The sequence below is a fragment of the Equus caballus genome, chromosome 17 (genome assembly GCF_041296265.1).
Source record: "Equus caballus isolate H_3958 breed thoroughbred chromosome 17, TB-T2T, whole genome shotgun sequence".
NCBI lineage: Eukaryota > Metazoa > Chordata > Mammalia > Perissodactyla > Equidae > Equus > Equus caballus.
In genome coordinates, this window is record NC_091700.1 from 17858866 (window position 1) to 17877149 (window position 18284).

The 18284-nt window shown below is 39.7% G+C and overlaps 1 protein-coding gene across 8 annotated transcripts in view; it reads left to right on the forward strand.

Moving 5' to 3' along the window:
- The window catches only part of PARP4 (poly(ADP-ribose) polymerase family member 4), a 126324-nt gene that overhangs the window by 25528 nt on the left and 82512 nt on the right, over positions 1-18284 (forward strand). For all 8 annotated transcript variants that reach the window (XM_070239392.1, XM_070239398.1, XM_070239393.1 and 5 more), the window contains exons 12-15: positions 1325-1420; positions 10487-10670; positions 10857-11013; positions 12545-12669. In XM_070239392.1, coding sequence (XP_070095493.1) covers positions 1325-1420; positions 10487-10670; positions 10857-11013; positions 12545-12669 — 562 coding nt within the window. The remainder of the gene's footprint in view (positions 1-1324; positions 1421-10486; positions 10671-10856; positions 11014-12544; positions 12670-18284) is intronic.

Genomic DNA, 18284 nt, shown 5'->3' on the forward strand with positions numbered 1-18284 from the left:
ACATAGTATAAAGCTGTAGTAATTCGTATAGTAAGTAGTGCATAAATAGATGAATGAACAGAATAAATAGGCCACAAAGAAGCACAGAAACAGGCAATTTAGTATATGATAAAAGTAGCTTTTATCTCTGTAGAAGAAAGATAATTTCTCAATACTAAATATTGGGATAAATAGATAACTACCTAGAAAAAATATAAAGTTCCTCACACTTATATTAGCTCTACGTGGAGGAAAGATTTAAAAATTAAAAATAAACTGTAACAGTACTAAATGAAAAATGGGAGAATTTTTTTAAAATAATCTTTGAGTGGGAATTGCCTTTCTAAGTACGACTAAAAGCCATTTTATAGAAATAGTCCCATCTCGTAATACAAAATTCAAACAGCAGATGTTTCTATAGTAAGAGGCAGAAGTGTCCCTTTACCTGCCTTCCCACGGGGAACCGTGGTTTTGCTTTGATTGCAGAGAGTTTGAATGCTAGAAGCCCCATAGGAACCTGCATAAATTCTTGAACAAGGAAGAAATGCAGGCAGCATTGGGCTTAAACATTCTTCCACTGAGCACTAGGGTGTCTTCGCCTGAAGGAGGCCGAGCCCAGAGACGGGAAAAATGGCCAGCAGCCCAGAGCTGGCCAAGATGATGATGAGAAACTGGCCATAGCTTGGTACGTTTTAGTGGCACCTGGAACTCCTTTTGTGGGATTACTTTGAAATGCATTTTTCTTTTCATTTCGTACTATTTATTTATTGTCTTTTAATTGGTGCATTTATTTTTTCCAGCTTTATTGAGGTATAATTGACAAATAAAAATTGTATATTTTAGGTTATACAGTGTGATTTTTTTAAGGTGTGCAGTGTGATGATTTAATATACACATGCATTGTAAATTAACACAAGCAAGTTAATTAACACATCGATCACCTCACATAGTTACCTTTTTTTTCTTGAGGTGAGAATGCAAGATCTACTCTCTTAGCAAATTTCAAGTATGCAATACAATATTATTAGCTATAATCACCATGCTGTACATTGGATCTCCAGAACTTGTTCGTCTTATAACTGAAAGTTTGTACCCTTTGCCCAGCAGCTCCCCGATTCCCCTAATCCCCAGACCCTGGAAACCACAATTCTACTCTCTGGTTCTCTGAGTTTGACATTTTTAGATTCCACATATAAGTGAGGTCATGCAGTATTTGTCTCTCTGTGTCTGGCTTATTTCACTTAGCATAATGTCCTTAATTAGTACCTGTCTCTGCTAGAATTATGAGGCTATAATAAAAGATTCCTTTTTTCTAGTAAATCATTATAATGCCCTTTCTTTTTAGTGGGTTGCTCTTACCCAAAGTCGTTGAAGCCCGTGGCGTGAAAAGAACAGACATTGGAAATCTCGGGAGTGGAATCTATTTCAGCAATGCACTCAGGTTAGTATGTTATGTCCTTAATCGTGTTGCTCACACCCGTCACCAAGGAGTCGGTGCTGAGTATTTGCTGTGTGTTTCCATGTGTCCTTGGTGCGAAATTTCTCACCCAAAAAACAGATCGTTGAAAGCAACCAGTTTCCTCAGTGTACTGTAGAAGCATGTCTTTTCTGGTGGATATTTGGGAAAATTATATTTGCAATCATCTTAGTGATTTTAGTATCCTGAGAGCTTTTATATGTATTTACCCACTTAGTTGTTACAACAATCCGGAGGTCAGTTCTATTGTTATCCTGTATCACAGATGAGAACACTGAGGGACAGTGAGGATATTTTGCCTAAGGTCACATAGTATTTTCTCTTTCTTCAGAGCCAGCTATCTTAGCTTCTACAGCACATGACCTCTCTTCTAAACAGTTTATCTGTTTTATATGAATTCTAAATGCCTGGAATAATATTTCATCTTCAGTATCCTTGTTAATGTTTAAATCTGTCCTCATAATAGCCACAATGTATTGGACGTCTGCCCTGTGCTATTCACCAGGCTAAGTGCTTCATGTACCTTGTCTGTAAACCTCACAACTGGTGTTGTGACATCACTTTATGAAAAGGAAGCAGACTCATGGAGGTTAAGTAACTTATGTAAGGTCACAGAGCCAGTTATTTGATGGAGTCTGGGTTCAGGCCCAAGACAAAGGATCATTATCCAGGATATTTAAAGAGTTCCCATAAATCAATAAGAAAAAATAACCCAATAAGAAAATGGGCGAAAGACATGAATAAGAACCTAATAGAAGAGGAAATATGTATGGGCAATAAAATTAGAAAAGATTAGTAATGAAGAACATGCAAATTAAACCATTATGATACCATTTTATACTATCATATTGACAAATAAAAATTTAACATGTCCAGGTATTGCTAAGTCTCTAGAGCAACCTGAACTCTCAAACACTGTTGATAAGACTATAAATTGACAAACCCTCTTGAAAAAGTTTTCGCATTATCTGATATAGTCGAAGAGCATAGTTGATAGTATAACTTGGAAATCCTACAGATGGGCCTGTGAACCAGGAAGCAGTGGTTCTCAAGCCTGGCTGCACATTGGAGTCACTTATGGAAACTTTTAAACCCTACTGGTGCTGATTTCACCTGTTAAAAAACAAAATTCAACTGAGTAAATTAGAAGATCTGATTGGCTTTATTAAATGATTCATGGCTGCATCTCATCTGGCAAGCAGAGAGATACTCTGGGGGTTACATGACACAGGAGGCTTTTATATTCAGGAGAGTGGGACAAGGAAAGGAAGTCATTAGCAAGTTCATTGGAGGAAAGTAAAAGTTCAGATGATGACAACTTCTCATTGGCTGAGCTGTGGCATCTTCCATTGGCTGGGCTGATTGCTGGGCAAGAAGGAAGTTTTCCTTCCTCCTGCTAGAGTAGTAAAGTAGTTGCACTTCCTGTTTTGGAGCGCAAGGTATGTCTCTTCCTGTTGGGGTCAGTAAATCATGCTTCTTCCTGTTGGGGTCAGTAACTGATGTCTTCCTATTGGGGTCTGTAATTGACATCTTCCTGTTTGGGGCAATTGACGAGGAGTGGCAGGGCATGAGAGCACCCTCTACAGGCCTTCCCAACTCCAAATTTAGTTGAGGTTTCCTTTATTAATTTTAACAGGTACCCCTTTTTGATCAAGATCTGTTCTTCAAAAGCATTGCTGATCAAGGGTCAGGTTTTCCAAATTCAGTAGCCTTTATCTCTTGGTGCCAGGAAGGACCTTTTCTGGGTGTTGTGTCCCATGTTAGAGGGAAAGTGCACTGACTGGAAAGTGCTCGAGGCCATATTTGAGTAACAAGAAAGAGTAATAGGAAGAACTCTCAGGTGTTTCTTATTCAAAGTCTATATTCAGTCGAGGTCGTAAGCATTGGAAATCCTCTCGAAGCACTGAATTAGCATCACCTTATTAGGCATGTCATTTTTACAAAGGTTCAACAAGCCGTAGGTATAGAACAAATCCAGGTTGTAAGATGGTTCTAAACGAGGAGCCCAGACCTGAAGGTAACCAGCTGACCAAATCAAGACTGTAGATTATCAGGTGAAACTTATTGTAGCCACTGTGCTTGTTCCCTAATTTTATGCAATTGGGTTTCTACTTCTCCAGAGGCGTTTATTTATGTGCAACAGGAGGTATTTATTGCACAGACACCTCCTTGCTCAGAAAGTGGATAATCAAGGGCTATATGATTATCCAAAACTATTTTAGCTGACAAGTCAAGCGATCATTGGTGAGCTGAGACTGATTTGGCTGGGGAATCGGCCAACTCTCCTAACATTAGGGAGCTATTTCTGATTGTTTGTTCGTTGGCGCTTAGTCCGATCCGTGGAGAGAAAGCTCTCCCTGCAGGGGCAAACCCAGAATCACACGCCTCCTAGAAGTTCTCATTTCAGGCGATTATAGAGGTGAGATGAATGAATGGGAAGCTTCTGTTTTGTTGTGGAGAGAAAATAGAACAGTGAATACAGCAAGAGCACATTGATCCCTTTATTCTTCTGCTGTCAAGGCAGTGAGTTGCAGTTTTGTAGAAGTCTTCTCACCAATGTTGAGTCATAATTTGAGTCATCTTTTTCTTTTTATTTAAAGATTTTCTTTTTACTTCTTCTCCCCAAAGCCCCCCAGTACATAGTTGTATATTTTAGCTGTAGGTCCTTCTAGTTGTGTGGCATGTGGGACGCCACCTCAGTGTGGCTTGATGAGTGGTGCTAGGTCCGTGCCCAGGATCTGAACCAGCGTAGCCCTAGGCCACTGAAGTAGAGCTTGCGAACTTAACCACGTGGCCAAGGGGCTGGCCCCAATTTGAGTCATTGTAAATGCACACTGGTGGGGGAAGGAATGCAAAACCTGAAAAATGGGGTTTCCCAGGGAGCCAGGAAGAACCAAGTGGCTGTCTTGGGTTTCCCATAGCCCCAACTGTTCATTTAATTTACCACCATTGTTTACCCATCCTAATTTTTCTGACTCGTGAGCAGACTGTTGCTGTGATACAAGGACATTATGATGGCAAAAGTCGCAATGAGAGGTCATTTTTTTGCAGAAGCAGACTGGACTTCATCCACATGTGCTACAATCTGTATAGATTGTGTTACTGCTGCCTTTGCCTGAAAGTCAGCTAGGGCATTTTCCTGGTACTCAGCTTCAGTCCTTTTAGTGTGAGTCTTGATTTTGATGCCAAGAAACAGTTTAGTTTTGTAAGTTTCCTTTCTATGAATATTCTTGAAGGTGAAGCATCTTTGCCAAGACATCAGAGTAACTATGAATGACAATAGACTAAAAAAAAATATGGTTCATTATAATGCAGTTGATGAGGGAATTTGATTATTTCTGTGACATACATTTTCAGATAATAACTAGAATTGTGACTGATAACATTATACCAGAACATATTAGGATTTTAGAAATTTCACACAATTTCTAGAACACTTACATGACTATACAGACACAGCACACAGAAGGATTCCAATCGTGGCCAGTACTGACCATACGTAAAATTTTTTCCCATATTATTTCTAGTAGTTTTAATTACATATGTTAGAATTTTTAACCCTTAGAAGACTTTAATTTCTGGTGAAAACTAAGATGTAAGCAATTATAAACTGTCCTTTATATTAGCATTCTGTGGATTGACAGACTTACAGATACTTTTTATAATTTCTAGAAATGTGTGCCTTTTCATAGAAAAATTCTCAGTGGGACACAAGATATATTTACTAATAGACCTAATATTATCTTTAGTTTCCCTGCAAGAAGAAGCGAGAAGTAGATAAACCTATATTCATTAATTATTATTCAATATTTTATCTTATTAGGTATTCAGTAGGCTTCTATCATTTAATTTAACTTAGCAAAACTTCAAAGTTTCAAGTTGTCAAAAAGATTTGAGAAACTTTTTTGAAAATTCACCTAAAAACCTTTTATTCTACTTACATTTTTAAATTTATTTGTGCTTAACAATTAGGTTTATATTACTTATGAAAATTTCACCATTCCAAATTATTTTTCTTGCTGACAAATTTGTAAGCCTCGGTAGAATAGAAGTATTATATTTAGTGCTGATAACTCTAAAGACATTCCTGTTTTAATTAAAGCAACAAACTTAAACTAACTTTTATTTACTAAAGATCATCTTAGATCACATGAACTTGAAAACACATTTGGGTTAGTTCCGTTTTTTTAATAATCCTGAGAACTTTAGAATGCCCAATTTTTGCAAATGCTTGCCTTCAAACCAACTAAATAGAACTATTTTACAAATCAATTTTAGCAGTACCATCCAAAGGTAGAAAGATATCACATTTACAACGTGTGTGTGTGTGTATACATTTATATAGGACAAAACATACACACATACAGGCAGAGATCTTAGCAGTTTTGTTTTTGCTAGTATTTGTGGAGAGGACATTTGAGATTTTTTTTATTAGCCCAATTTCCAAATGCCTCCCCCCTTTCTGATGAGAAACATTTGCATTTCAAAGAATAGCTCTTAGGTCCTAGAGAAGATGGGGATAGAAAATTTATACCACAAAGGCACAGATTAAATGCAGGACAATTCTGTTTCCAATGTCCTGATCTTTCTAAGCATTTAGAGAGGAATAGGTGAGGTTTAGGGGATTGGCAAAAGGGTGAGTAGACTTTGAACTTCTAGAGCTGCACTTTTGGCCCTACAGAGATTTGCGTGACAGATGGTTGTTTCCAGCTCCCCAAAGAGCTGGACTGCAGCCGGAATGATAAAGAGGCTTATCTGCCCTTTCAATTACCTTATGTCTAGTTTGCTGCTTCTTTTTTTTTTTCCCCTGAGGAAGATTCACCCCAAGCTAACATCCACTACCAGTCTTCCTCTTTCTTTCTTAATCTTCCCACCACAGCATGGCCACTGACAGATGAGTGGTGTAGGCCTGCACCCGGGAACCGAACCTGGACCCCCAAAGCGGAACACGCTGAACTTAAGCATTAGGCCACAGGACGGGCCCTCTAGTTTTCTTCTTTCCTTCTGTGTACATAGTTTTATTTCAGCATAGAGGAGAAGGCCAAAAATAAAATTCCTATCAGGCTCTGAATATCAGTTTCCAATTTGGCCAAATTTCTGATCATAAATTTGTTAAGTTTTTAAAAATATGTGCTTTCGGCTGGGACCAACAGTAAATATTTCTGTCAGATCAGATAACTCCATCAATTTTAATTGTAGTTTCCCCGTGGCTGTTTAAGGGAATAACATAGCAGTTTACCAGGGTATCCCTCAGAGTCCCTTCAACTTTGAGAGGGACCCATGTGGGGACCTCCCCTGGAGGTAGTTATGGGGCATTCAAGAAGGATTTGCACAGGATCTTTCAGGGCAATCTCTTTTCCAGTGTCCCAGTTGATCACAATTAAGACATTAATCTTTGGACCAGCATTTTTTCCAAGAGGGTACCCTAGGGAGGGTGCAATGCAGGAGGCCCTGGTGTTATCTTGGGTCTCTGATCTGGGAGCTTTTGTAGCTGTATAGCTATTAACTTGGTGGGTTTTTGTTTTTTTGTTTTTTTTTGGTGAGGAAGATTGGCCCTGAGCTAACATCTCTGCCAGTCTTCCTGTATTTTGTATGTGGGATGCCACCACAGCATGGCTTAATGAGTGGTGTGTAGGTCTGCGTCCAGGATCTCAACCTGCAAACCCTGGGCCACCAAAATGGAACGTGCGAACTTAACTTACGCCATTGGGCCGGCCCCACCTTGGTGGATTTTTGTTTGCCATCTTGCTCCAAAGTCCTTTCAAAATGCTCGGCTATAGTCGTGGTTTCAGTCAGGCCTGTGGCCTCCCTGGGTTTAGGAAATTGTTTGACTATAGCTCTTAATTCAATCATCGACCAAGGGGTGAAGGACACCTGAGGGGGCTCGTCTGCAGCCTCAGGTCGTTTTATTTTTACTCATAATTGTTTAATTGTCTCTTCAGAGTAGAAAGACCGTTCAGACACAGAATTATAAAACGTGAGTACTCAGGTGAAAAAGGACAGAGGGGACAGTAGGAGTCACGTCCATAGTCACATCCATCCTATCATCTTTAGTTTTACGTACTTTTTGTCTCTTTAATTTTTCATTAGCCTTTTGTAATGAATCTTTTAATGAAACCGTTTTGGAATCTTCTGCATGCCAGTTAAAGTAAACATCTCACTCTGTCTGTTCTGCTTGGATCCCTTGGTCTCAAGTGCATGTCTTGAATAAGCGGTTTTATCCAACTGAAATATTCCCCACAATAGCCGTTGTAACTCTAGGTTGTTTATAGTAAAATCTTGCCATCTTTCTAGATATCTGCAACTTCCGGGACTATAGTTCTCAATCATAAAAGCAGCAGGTGTGCTGGAAGGTGGCATGTTCAGTTTTTTGGATTTAAAGAATCCTGTTTCTTTAGCTATCTTTTATCCGCATAAAACAAGACAAACAAGCCTGGCGCCTTAATATGTGGGCAGTAACCGACGTGTGTTAGTGGGTCCTGGCCAGAGGGCCCTTTGTGCACCCTCAGCAGTTCCCACAGAACTTTCGACTGGGGAATGAGAATTGAACCAGCAAACCCCAAGGGCTGGGGACTGTGAACTGACTCCAAACGAAAGGGAGGAGTGCAGCTGCCGCCAACAGTTTCCAGCATGGAATCTGGGCGCAGAACTGAGGGCTGGGGTTTCCCAATCAAAAATAAGCAGTAACAAGAGATCTTACTGCATCCTGGGAACTGCCATCTGAAAGGAGGGCCAGTTACATGGGGAGCTCAAACACAGCAGAGCTTGAACCGAGAGGAACATACCAGTGGTCCCTGGAAACATTGAGAAGATAGTGAACTCAGAAGGGTCCCTGGGCACCACGCCTGTGTTTGTTGTTGTCCCCAGATGTTGTCGGAAGGTTACTTTGGATCCCACCACTGCCATCAATGTGTTAAAAAACCACAGTTAAACTGAGTACATTTGAAGATCGAATTGGAAGATCTAAGTGACTCATGAATGAGGCAGCATCTCATCTGGCAAGCGGAGAGATACCCCGAGGGGTCACACAACCTGGAGGGCTTTTATAATGAGGAGAGGGCAACAAGGAAAAGAAGTCATCAGCAAGGAAAAAATGAGAGTTCATTGGAGGAAAGCAAAAGTTCAGATGACAACAGCTTCTCATTGGCTGAGCTGTGGCATTTTCCATTGGCTGGGCAAGAAAGAAGTCTTCCTTCCTCCTGCTAGAGTAGTAAAGTAGTTGCACTTCCTGTTTGGGGGTGCAAGGTATGTCTCTTCCTGCTTGGGTCAGTAACTGATGCTTCTTCCTGTTGGAGTCTGTAATTGACAAAGAGTGTAGGGCATGAGAGCTCCCTCTACAGGCCTTCCCATCTTCAATATTAGTTGAGCTTTTCTTTATTAATTTTAACACACCCCACATTAATTAAATCAGGATCTCTAGGGGTGAGATTTGGTTATCAATAGATCTTAAGCTCCGTGAGTGATTATAATATGCAGCCTAGATCAAGAATCACTACCCTAGTAGAACTTGGTATACATTGACCAGGAGACGTGTATAGCAATGGCTGAGAACACGGTTACTAAAACAGGAAATGATGCACATGTCTCCTGATGGTGGTATGGATTGATAAATTTTGGTGGAGTCCTATATGACCATTTAAACAAGTACACTATAGCTCCTCGTCAAATGGATGAGCCTTAGAAACATAACATGGAACAAACGTAGCTATATGATTCTATATATATGCAGAGTTCAAAAACAAGCAAAACTAAACATTATATTGTTGAGGGACACATACCTATGTGTCAGTACTATAAAAGAAAGAAAAAATAATATACACAAAAATCAAGATAGTGGTTAGATTACGTCTGAGAGGCAGGGAAGGTGATGCCATGAGGGCAACAAAGAAATATTGATGATGTTCTGTTTCTTAAACTATGTGGTATCTATATGGTTGTTTGTCTAATTATTATTCTTGAAACTTGACATTTACAGTACAAATGCTCTTTCCTATGTACAAAATATTTCAAAGTAAAATTTTTTAGATGTTAAAATATTTTTTAGAAATAAATCGGCATTCAGTTGAATTTATCCAACTTGAAATCCGTAGTGACTTTCGACAGAGTGATTTCAGTGAGAAGTATGAATAGAGCCAAATTGTGTGGATTGAGGAGCAATCAGCAAACAAGCAAGGAGAGACAGTCATTGAGCTCTGTGGAGAGTGTGGCAGGAAAGGAAGGAGACGGAGGGAGAAAGCTGGAGGCAAAGTTAAGGGCCACATGTTAGTTACAGGGAAAGAGGTTATAGCAGGAATGGGAGAAATCTATTATTAAAAACAGAAGTGTGAGTCTTGGAGGGGCCAGAACAAACGGTCACCAGGCAACACTTCTCCATTTTGGTCTTGATCTTTGATAAAATAGAAGTATGTCCAAAAAGTGTACCTCCTAAAGGTGTCCTAGCCTGTGTTCCTAGTAGCAAAAGTTGCTTTCTTAAAGCTGCTGATTCCTGAAGAAAGTTACAGCAAAATTTCTCCTTTAGATGTCATTTGAAATTTCTGTTTTCCATTTGGATTCTGAAGGCTTTGCGAGAATACAGTGCCTGTCTTCCCCTTTCACTAATTCTTGCTTACTTGGCATTTAATGTCCTTTCTGAACTTTATGGCAGGGAATTAATCTACTTTTTCTTAATTAATATGGTGGGGTTTTTTCCTTCTCTTTCACCACTCTGCTCTTTACTATACCAAAATGTATATTTTAGTAGTTAATGAAGACTAGGGGAAACAGTGGAATTCCTCTCTCCCCAGAAACAAAGTGCTTTGAGCGCTGATTAGCACAACAGAAGGGCAATATATGTGTTCGAAACATTAAGGTTTTAAAAAGTAAGTGAATAATGAAGTTCTAAATTGAATCTTCAGAGATATTTCAGTTCAGTAGAATTTGGAACATTCTACCAGCAAAGTCTTTTAAACAATCTATCCTATATATATAATGAAGTGTTATTGCCACGTAACTGTAGATTATAAATATGTACTTATTTCCTTTCACATGCAGTACAAGTACTAAGTATTCCCACCCAGGAGAGACAGATGGCACCAGACTCTTGGTCATCTGTGAAGTAGCCCTTGGAAAGTGCATGGACTTACACAAGAAGGACTTCTCCTTAGTGGAAGCACCACCGGGTTATGACAGTGTCCACGGGGTTCCAGGAACAGCCACTGTTCCCACGGACTTCGAGGTATTTATGTCAAAAAACAGGCAGAGAGGCTCCTGCTTTTATTAAATATGCTTGATTTAAATAATTGTTGTATCTACCGTCTGAATTCGATATTTTCTAAACTAGCAAATGTGAAATTCTGCTTTTGTGAAAACATTTGCCAATAAAGGGTTTTTTTCACTAACTATTCATTTCTGTTTGCTCTAGGATGATGAATTTGTTGTGTATAAAACTAATCAGGTTAAAATGAAATATATTGTTAAATTTTGCATAGCTGGAGATGAAATAAAGGACTTTCATCCTTGTGATAGTACTGAATTAGAGGAACAGAGACCTGAGTTTTCAAATTTCTCAAAGGTTGAAGGTAAGACAGTTTTCTTGAATGCTGTTTTATGTGATATTTATAGAACTCAACTGTTATGTTTTCTTTTTCTTTCTTTCTTTTTTAAAGATTTTATTTTTCCTTTTCCTCTCAAAAACCCCCGGTAGAAAGTTGTGTATTTTTAGCTATGGGTCCTTCTAGTTGTGGCATGTGGGACGCCACCTCAGCATGGCCTGATGAGTGGTGCCATGTCCACGCCCAGGATTCGAACTGCCGAGACCCTGGGCCGCCGAAGCAGAGCGCACGAACTTATCCACTCAGCCACGGGGCCGGCCCCCAAATTTATATTTTCAGTGGAATTTATATGCATGTTTGGTAACTATATCTATGACCTCATACATAAATTTTTACTTCCTTTTTTATTTTATAAAAATAAAATCCAGGATGATTAAGAGAGGTTAAATGATCTCAAAATTACATATTACTTCATTAACACACTAAAGTTGAGCTTGTCCACCTCAGGAAAGCCAACACTAAAACCCACTGAACCAACTGAAGATGTCAAAGTGCAAAACGTATAATGGGGATTGGTGGAATACACAGAAACTGCAGCTTTAGAATCAGGAAACTTGGGTTCACGTGTCAACTTGCCACTTACTAGGCTGTGCAAAATTGGACAAACTGCATAAACTTTCTGGGCTTCAGCTTCTTTCCCATTGGTATAAGATCACTATCTGTATTAAATGAAGGTATTCCAAAATTTGTAATGTGCAGCTTATATATTAGTAGTACTAATATTTTTTAAATAAATATTTTTATAGAAAACATATATTTATATGAAAGGATGATAGCTTCTCAGAAAATCACAAGCCCAAACTATTAGAATATTAATTAATAGCATTATAAAAACACATTAACATTTCTAACTGTCATCAAATTATTTTTTATCAAAAATTTATGATTTCATATATGAGAAGATGACTCCTCTGTTTTCTCTGGGAGTCATTAAATGAAATGTCTGGTAAAAGAGTGTATAATTATATATATCTAACTGTATTTTTGTACCACATAGTGCATGTAGCACATGAACATTTTTATAATGCTATACTAAGAATTTGATTCAGTCTCCCTTGGACTGAAGCTCTGAGGAGTCTCATGTTGCTCCAACGTGCTTTTGTGGCACAAAAGATAAGAGTGACTGACCAATTCAAAATTACAAGTCAGGGAATGTAGATATCTAGATTCATGCTTAAGCTACGCTTATTTAGATATTCATCAGACCTCTATGTGTTTGTGTGTACGTTTAAATGTATGTCTTTCGAGTAATAGCATTACTTCGAGGAGTCTCTGGATCCAAAAGGCAGGGTATCTGTTGAGAATGGTGCCCCCATTTTTCTCATGTGGGTTCACTTACTTTTGAGAATTGGCTATTGAAAAATCATCAAATGCTATTTGTCCATTTTTCCTAAAATATAATGTGTGAAGGGAAAGGGAAGGAATAAAGATCAAGGTAACAAAAGTAGACAGTGCAGGGATGGTTTTGAAAGCTAACATTATCATTTTAAATACGTAGATTACCAGCTACCAGACAGCAAACCTTTCAGCAACATCAAGTCCGGCCTTCAGGATGCCTCTGGGAATTCAGTTCCTCTTGAAGATGTTCACATCAAGGGGAAAATTATAGACATTGTAGCCCAGGTATGCTCTTTGTGGTTTTATGATACTTAAACTAAGTGGATGTAAATCATAAATGAGAATTTGATTATAGTTGCATGAACGAAACAAAACATGCATTTCTAAAATTCTACATAGCAGGACCTGTTCTAGGCTCCAGGCATAGAGCAATGAACAATACAAAAACTCTGCCCTTGTTGAAAATACATTTTATTGGGGGACTAGGCAATAAACATGATGAATAAATAAGATACAGCCATGCATTGCTTAATGACAGGGACACGTTTTAAGAAATATGTCATTAGGCGATTTTGTCATTGTACGAACATCATAGGGTGTACTTACACAAACCTACATGGTATAGCCTACTGCACACCTAGGCTACATGGTACTAATCTTATAGGACCACCATCGTGTATGTGGTCTGTCAGTGACTGAAACATTGTTACGTCCTTAACTCTGAGTGAAATGAAAACCTTTAAAAGATGTTTGGCAGAAGAGTGAGTTGATCAGACCCATGTCATAACAGATCACACTAGCCACCCTGTTGAAAACAGTCTAAAGTTAGAGACATCTTAGGTCAAGTTCTGTGGAAAACAGACTCTAGATGAAAATTTGTTTTCAGGAAACTTGTTGAGAAGTGCTCTCAGGAGCAACACCTGTAAGAAAGTGAGAGAGACAGGACCTGGCAAAAGGAGATGTTGAACATGACACAGGCCTACCAGAGTCCTCAGATGGTCTCTGAAGCTGAGGTTGCCCTTCAGAGACGAGGCTAGGGGCTGGGCTTTGTCCTCCCACAGGGACCCATCATTGGATGTGGTTGCCACTGGGGAGGGGTTATAACCTTGAGTAAGGCAGTTCACCTTTGGCCAAAAACAGTGTCTGGGGAGGAACTCATCAGATGACACTCTCAGTAGCCTTGGTCCTGAAAAGGACATCTGGGAGCATACCGCAGCATCAAATGTAGGTAACTATTGAAATAATTCAATCAAGGATATTGGTGACTTGACCAAAATGTTAACTGTGGGGGTGGTAAGAAGTGATTGGGTCTGGCAAAGGTTTGAAAGTAGAATCAATAAGTTTTGCTGATGGATATGGAAGATGAGATATCAGGAGTTAAGGATGACACCAGGGTTTTTGGCCTGAGTAGCTAGAAGGATTAAATGTGTTTGCCATTACTGAAATGGGCAAGGCAGTGAGAGGGCAGATTGGGGGACTATCAGGAGGTCCTCTTTGGCCATATAATGTAAGATTCTGATGGCCAGATGGAAGAGCCAAGTAGGCAGTGAAACATTTGAATCTAGAGTTCAGGGAAGAGTTAACTCCAGCTGGGAGTTATAAATTGGAGAGTCACCAGTATTTAGCTACAACTTAAAGTCATGAGACCACATTAGGTCACCAAGAGAATCGGTGTAGAGAGGGAAGAGAAAGCTAACATTTAGAGGATAGGGGGATGAGGCTGAATTAACAAAGGAGACTGAGAGGGAATAGCCAGTGGGATACACACACAAGGGAAACCAGCTTCTCTGGAAGTTGAATGAAGAGGAAAGAATGGTCAACTCTGTCGAAGCCTGCTGATAGATCAAGTAAAATAAAGACTGAGACTTGACCATTGGATATAGCAATAAAGAGATCATTGGTGACCTTGACAATCACCTTTTTGATGGAGTAGTGAGGGTAAATGCCTAATCAGAGTGAGTTCAAGAGAGAATGGAAGGAAAGAGTTTGGAGACAGAGGAGAGAAAGTGGGACAGTAGCTGAAGAGAAATAAGGTCAGAGTGTTTTCTTTTTTCTTTTGAGATGTGAGAAATCATAACATATATGTGAACCAGTGCAAGAGAGAAAAACTGATGATCCAGTAAAGAGAGTACAATATGTGTGTGTGTTCACACCACCAAGCAGTTAACTCAGTTCTGACACTATCTACCTGGAGATAGCATCAAATCCTGCAGGTTCATGGCTCAGTCCCACAAGACTGCTCTACTCCTCACCACTTCAGATGCCAGGGACAGGTCCCAGGCTGTTACCTGTGCCTCTGACTGACTGGCTATAGATCAGAGGTTCCAACAGCCCCCTCCTTGGCTTAGATTAACTTGCTAGAGTGACTCACAGAACTCAGAGAAACATTTTACTCACTAGATCACTGGTTTATTCTAAAAGAATATAACTCAGGAACAACCGGATGGGAGAGATGCACAGGGCAGTGGATGTGGGAAGGGATGCAGAGCTTCCATGCTATCTGGGCATGCCACTCTCCCCCATATCTTCACGTGTTCACCAGCCTGGAAGCTCTCTGAATCCTGTCCTTTGGGGTTTTTATGGAGGCTTCATTACATTGGCATGTTTGATTAAATCATTGGTCACTGGTGATTGAGCTCAATCTCCAACCCCTCTCCCCTCCCCTGAGGTCAGAGGATGAGGCTGGAAGTTCTGACCCCTCTAGTCACTTTGTTGATTCTCCTGGCAACAAGCCCCCATCCTTAGGTGCTTTCCAAAAGTCACCTCATTAACATAAACTCAGGTATCGTGGAAAGGGAATATTAAAAGACGCCTACATTGTTCTTATCACTTAGGACATTCCAAGGGTTTTAGGAGCTCTCGTGCCAGAAATGGATTCTAAGACCAAATATATATTTCCTATTATAAATCACAATATCACAGGGGGGATTTGCTGGAGATGGATACTTTTGTAGGTGGGAGAGGATGGGAGCCAATCCTTAGGTGCAGTGCTTGGCCCCAGCCAGAAGCTTGCAGCTAGTTCATCCACGGTCACGAGATGGAAGGTAGAGGTCATGGGCACAGATTCGGGTAGGTGGCCAGATGTGGTGAAGCTTGGAAAGTTCTCAGTATTCTAAAACTGAATTTTGTTTTCTATGATTCGACCTCATCATTGGCTTCTTACACTAAAGGTTGCTTTCAATAACTATGAAGTCGTGTTAGGAAAGTAAGATTGTGATATTCCTATCCCTTCAGTGGGAAATCACCTTAAGCTGGGAAGATGGGGTGGGGTGGGGTGAGAAAGAGCATGCTACCTGTAGACACAAATAACCAGTAGCCATTCTATGGATAAGAGAGATAAAGTGAATTTTATTTGAGCCAACCTGAGGATTCTAACCTGGGAGAGAAGCCTTCACAAAGGAAGAAAGTGCTCCGGAGAAGCATGGTTTTCAGTACAGTTTTACACCTTTTTAGAAAAAGAACATAGATCAGACATACTCAGGATACATATTCATCAAAGTTTCAAAGAGGTATTCAGTTGCGAACTAGCAAGTTAACATGACCTGATGTCCACGAAAAGAAACTTACCTTCAGGAGTACACCAGCATTACCAGTACTGGCACTGATACTGGCATTGTAAGAAAGAAAATATGCCTCCTTATCTTCAAAGAGTGCATTCTTTGACTTTGAGATAATGTTTAATGCATTCTTTACTTTAGTGGTTAAAGCAGATGTGCAATGTATGTTTGATAGGCCATAAATCAGGCTTCCTTAGTTCAAGCTGAATAAGGTTTAATCCAGAATAGCTACCCCATATACCTCAATATATGAAAATTTCTTATAATTTTCTCCATTTGATCGATAATCTTTCAGTAGAAAGCATTGACGGTCAAAATATTGTCCCTTGGTGCCAGGGTAGTTGCTGCCTGCTCTGGGTCCATCATGTCCCTGGGTGCTAGGTTTTTATTTCATTGATTTGCTCAGTTATCCACATTGTGGGGGCAATAGATGGATATAATGGATAAGCAGAGAGGTATATATTGACAGGGGAAGCATTTCATAGATCATATAATTTGTCAGTTATTTTTAGATTGTCACATAAACATTGTACATGTGCTTTTACCTGACTTCTTATGATTACATTGTTTATAACAATTATAGAACAGATATAGTAACAATGGTAATAAATTTATTCTCATTCTGGTTTCGAGGTATTTGTCTTGGTCAAAGTCGGGCGTTAGAAACAGGAGTTGAAATCCACTCAGGCTGAGGAGCCTTTTTAAGTGTGGATCCATGAGTCTATGCCCTTTAATTTTGCAGTGCATGGATTGGTTAAAAGTACCTGATATGGTCCTTTCCAATGGTGCTGCAAACAGTCTTTTATTTGATGCCTCTTCCAGTAAACAAAATTTCCAGGTTGTAGTCCATGATCCTTAAGGTCTTCATCTCCTGGGAGCTCGCTGTGAAAGGAATCAGCTACCAACCGTTCATTTCTTTTAAGGTGCCTTAATAAGACCTTGACAATAATGTAATGTATCTCCCTTGGGCACAGTTGGTTCATACATTTCCTCATCTAATTCCATAGACCGTCCTGTTATTATCTGTAAAGTAGACAGCCGATGTTTACCAAACAGTGTAGATCTAAGATTGAGAAGTACTAGTGGAAGAGCTTTTGGCCATGAGAGATTAAATGCTTCTGAAAGCTTTGCCAATTGAGTTTTGATAGTGACATTCCTTCTTTTCACTAATCCTGAGGACTGGGGATGGTAAGAACAGTGAAACTGCTGCCTTACTGGCCAGTGTCACAGAAAGATTTAATTACTGGTCCAGTGAAATGAGTTCCCCAGCCACTTTGTAACTTGGTAGGAATCCACCAAACAGGAATTATCCTTTCCAATAACAATTTACCTACTGTTAAAAGCCATTGCTCTTCTGCAAGGAAAGGCCTCAACCCAATGTGAAAACATACGAATCATTACTAAGATATATTTGAACAAAGGCCAGCTGCCAGACCCTAAAGGGTCCCTTAGGAAGGGGAAAGTGACCTTGTGACTCAGGAAGTGGTTTCCCAAGATTATATTTAGGGCATATGGCATAACAAGCATATGCTTTATGAGCTGCTGTGGGAGAAAGCTTTCTAAAATATTGTTTTCCCCCTAAAATCATCTCTTCAGGTGCCCAGTGAGTTAAAGGATGTGCATGTTGAAGTAACAGCAATTGCACTCCAACCGGCACTATAGGGTTTTTTTTCTAATCAGGTCCAAACCATGTTTGTGTGGTGAAGTCCCCCTTTTTGTGACCGTATTTGTTTCTGTTTTGTGGTGATTCCCTGAGCCTGTTGAAGGAAATCTTTCACTGGGTTAGCAGGGTTAACAGAGAGCAGTGGGCATTCTCAAGGCTGGACAAAATGAGTAGTTAAAGCTGCCTGCTTGGCAGCAGCATCAGCAAAACAGTCAGATTTGGAATGCCCTAGTATTTTAATAATTGCTAATTATTTTGGTAGTTGTATAGCATTTAACAATTCTGCAGCCTGTTTCCCATTTTTTTGTAGGTTGTCCTGCAGAGATTAAGAACCCTCATTGTTTCCATAGCATTCCAAAGTTGTGTGCCACTCCAAAGGCATAGCAATTGTCAGTATAAACTTAGCTATCTGATCCTTAGCCAGTTGACAAGCTTGAGTTAAGGCAATTAATTTGGCCTGCTGTGCTGATTTTATTCCTGGGAAATAAGAGCTTTCAATTATGTCTACTGTGTATGTTATTGCGTATCCAGCCTGGTAATGTCCCTGCTCATCTTTAAATAGGACCCATCTGTAAACTACATTAGATCAGCATTAGCAGTAGGGGTCTCTTGTAACAGGTCACTTCTAGGGATAAGAAGGTACCCTGTTAATAAAATGCAGTAGTGATCGTTTTCCTCCT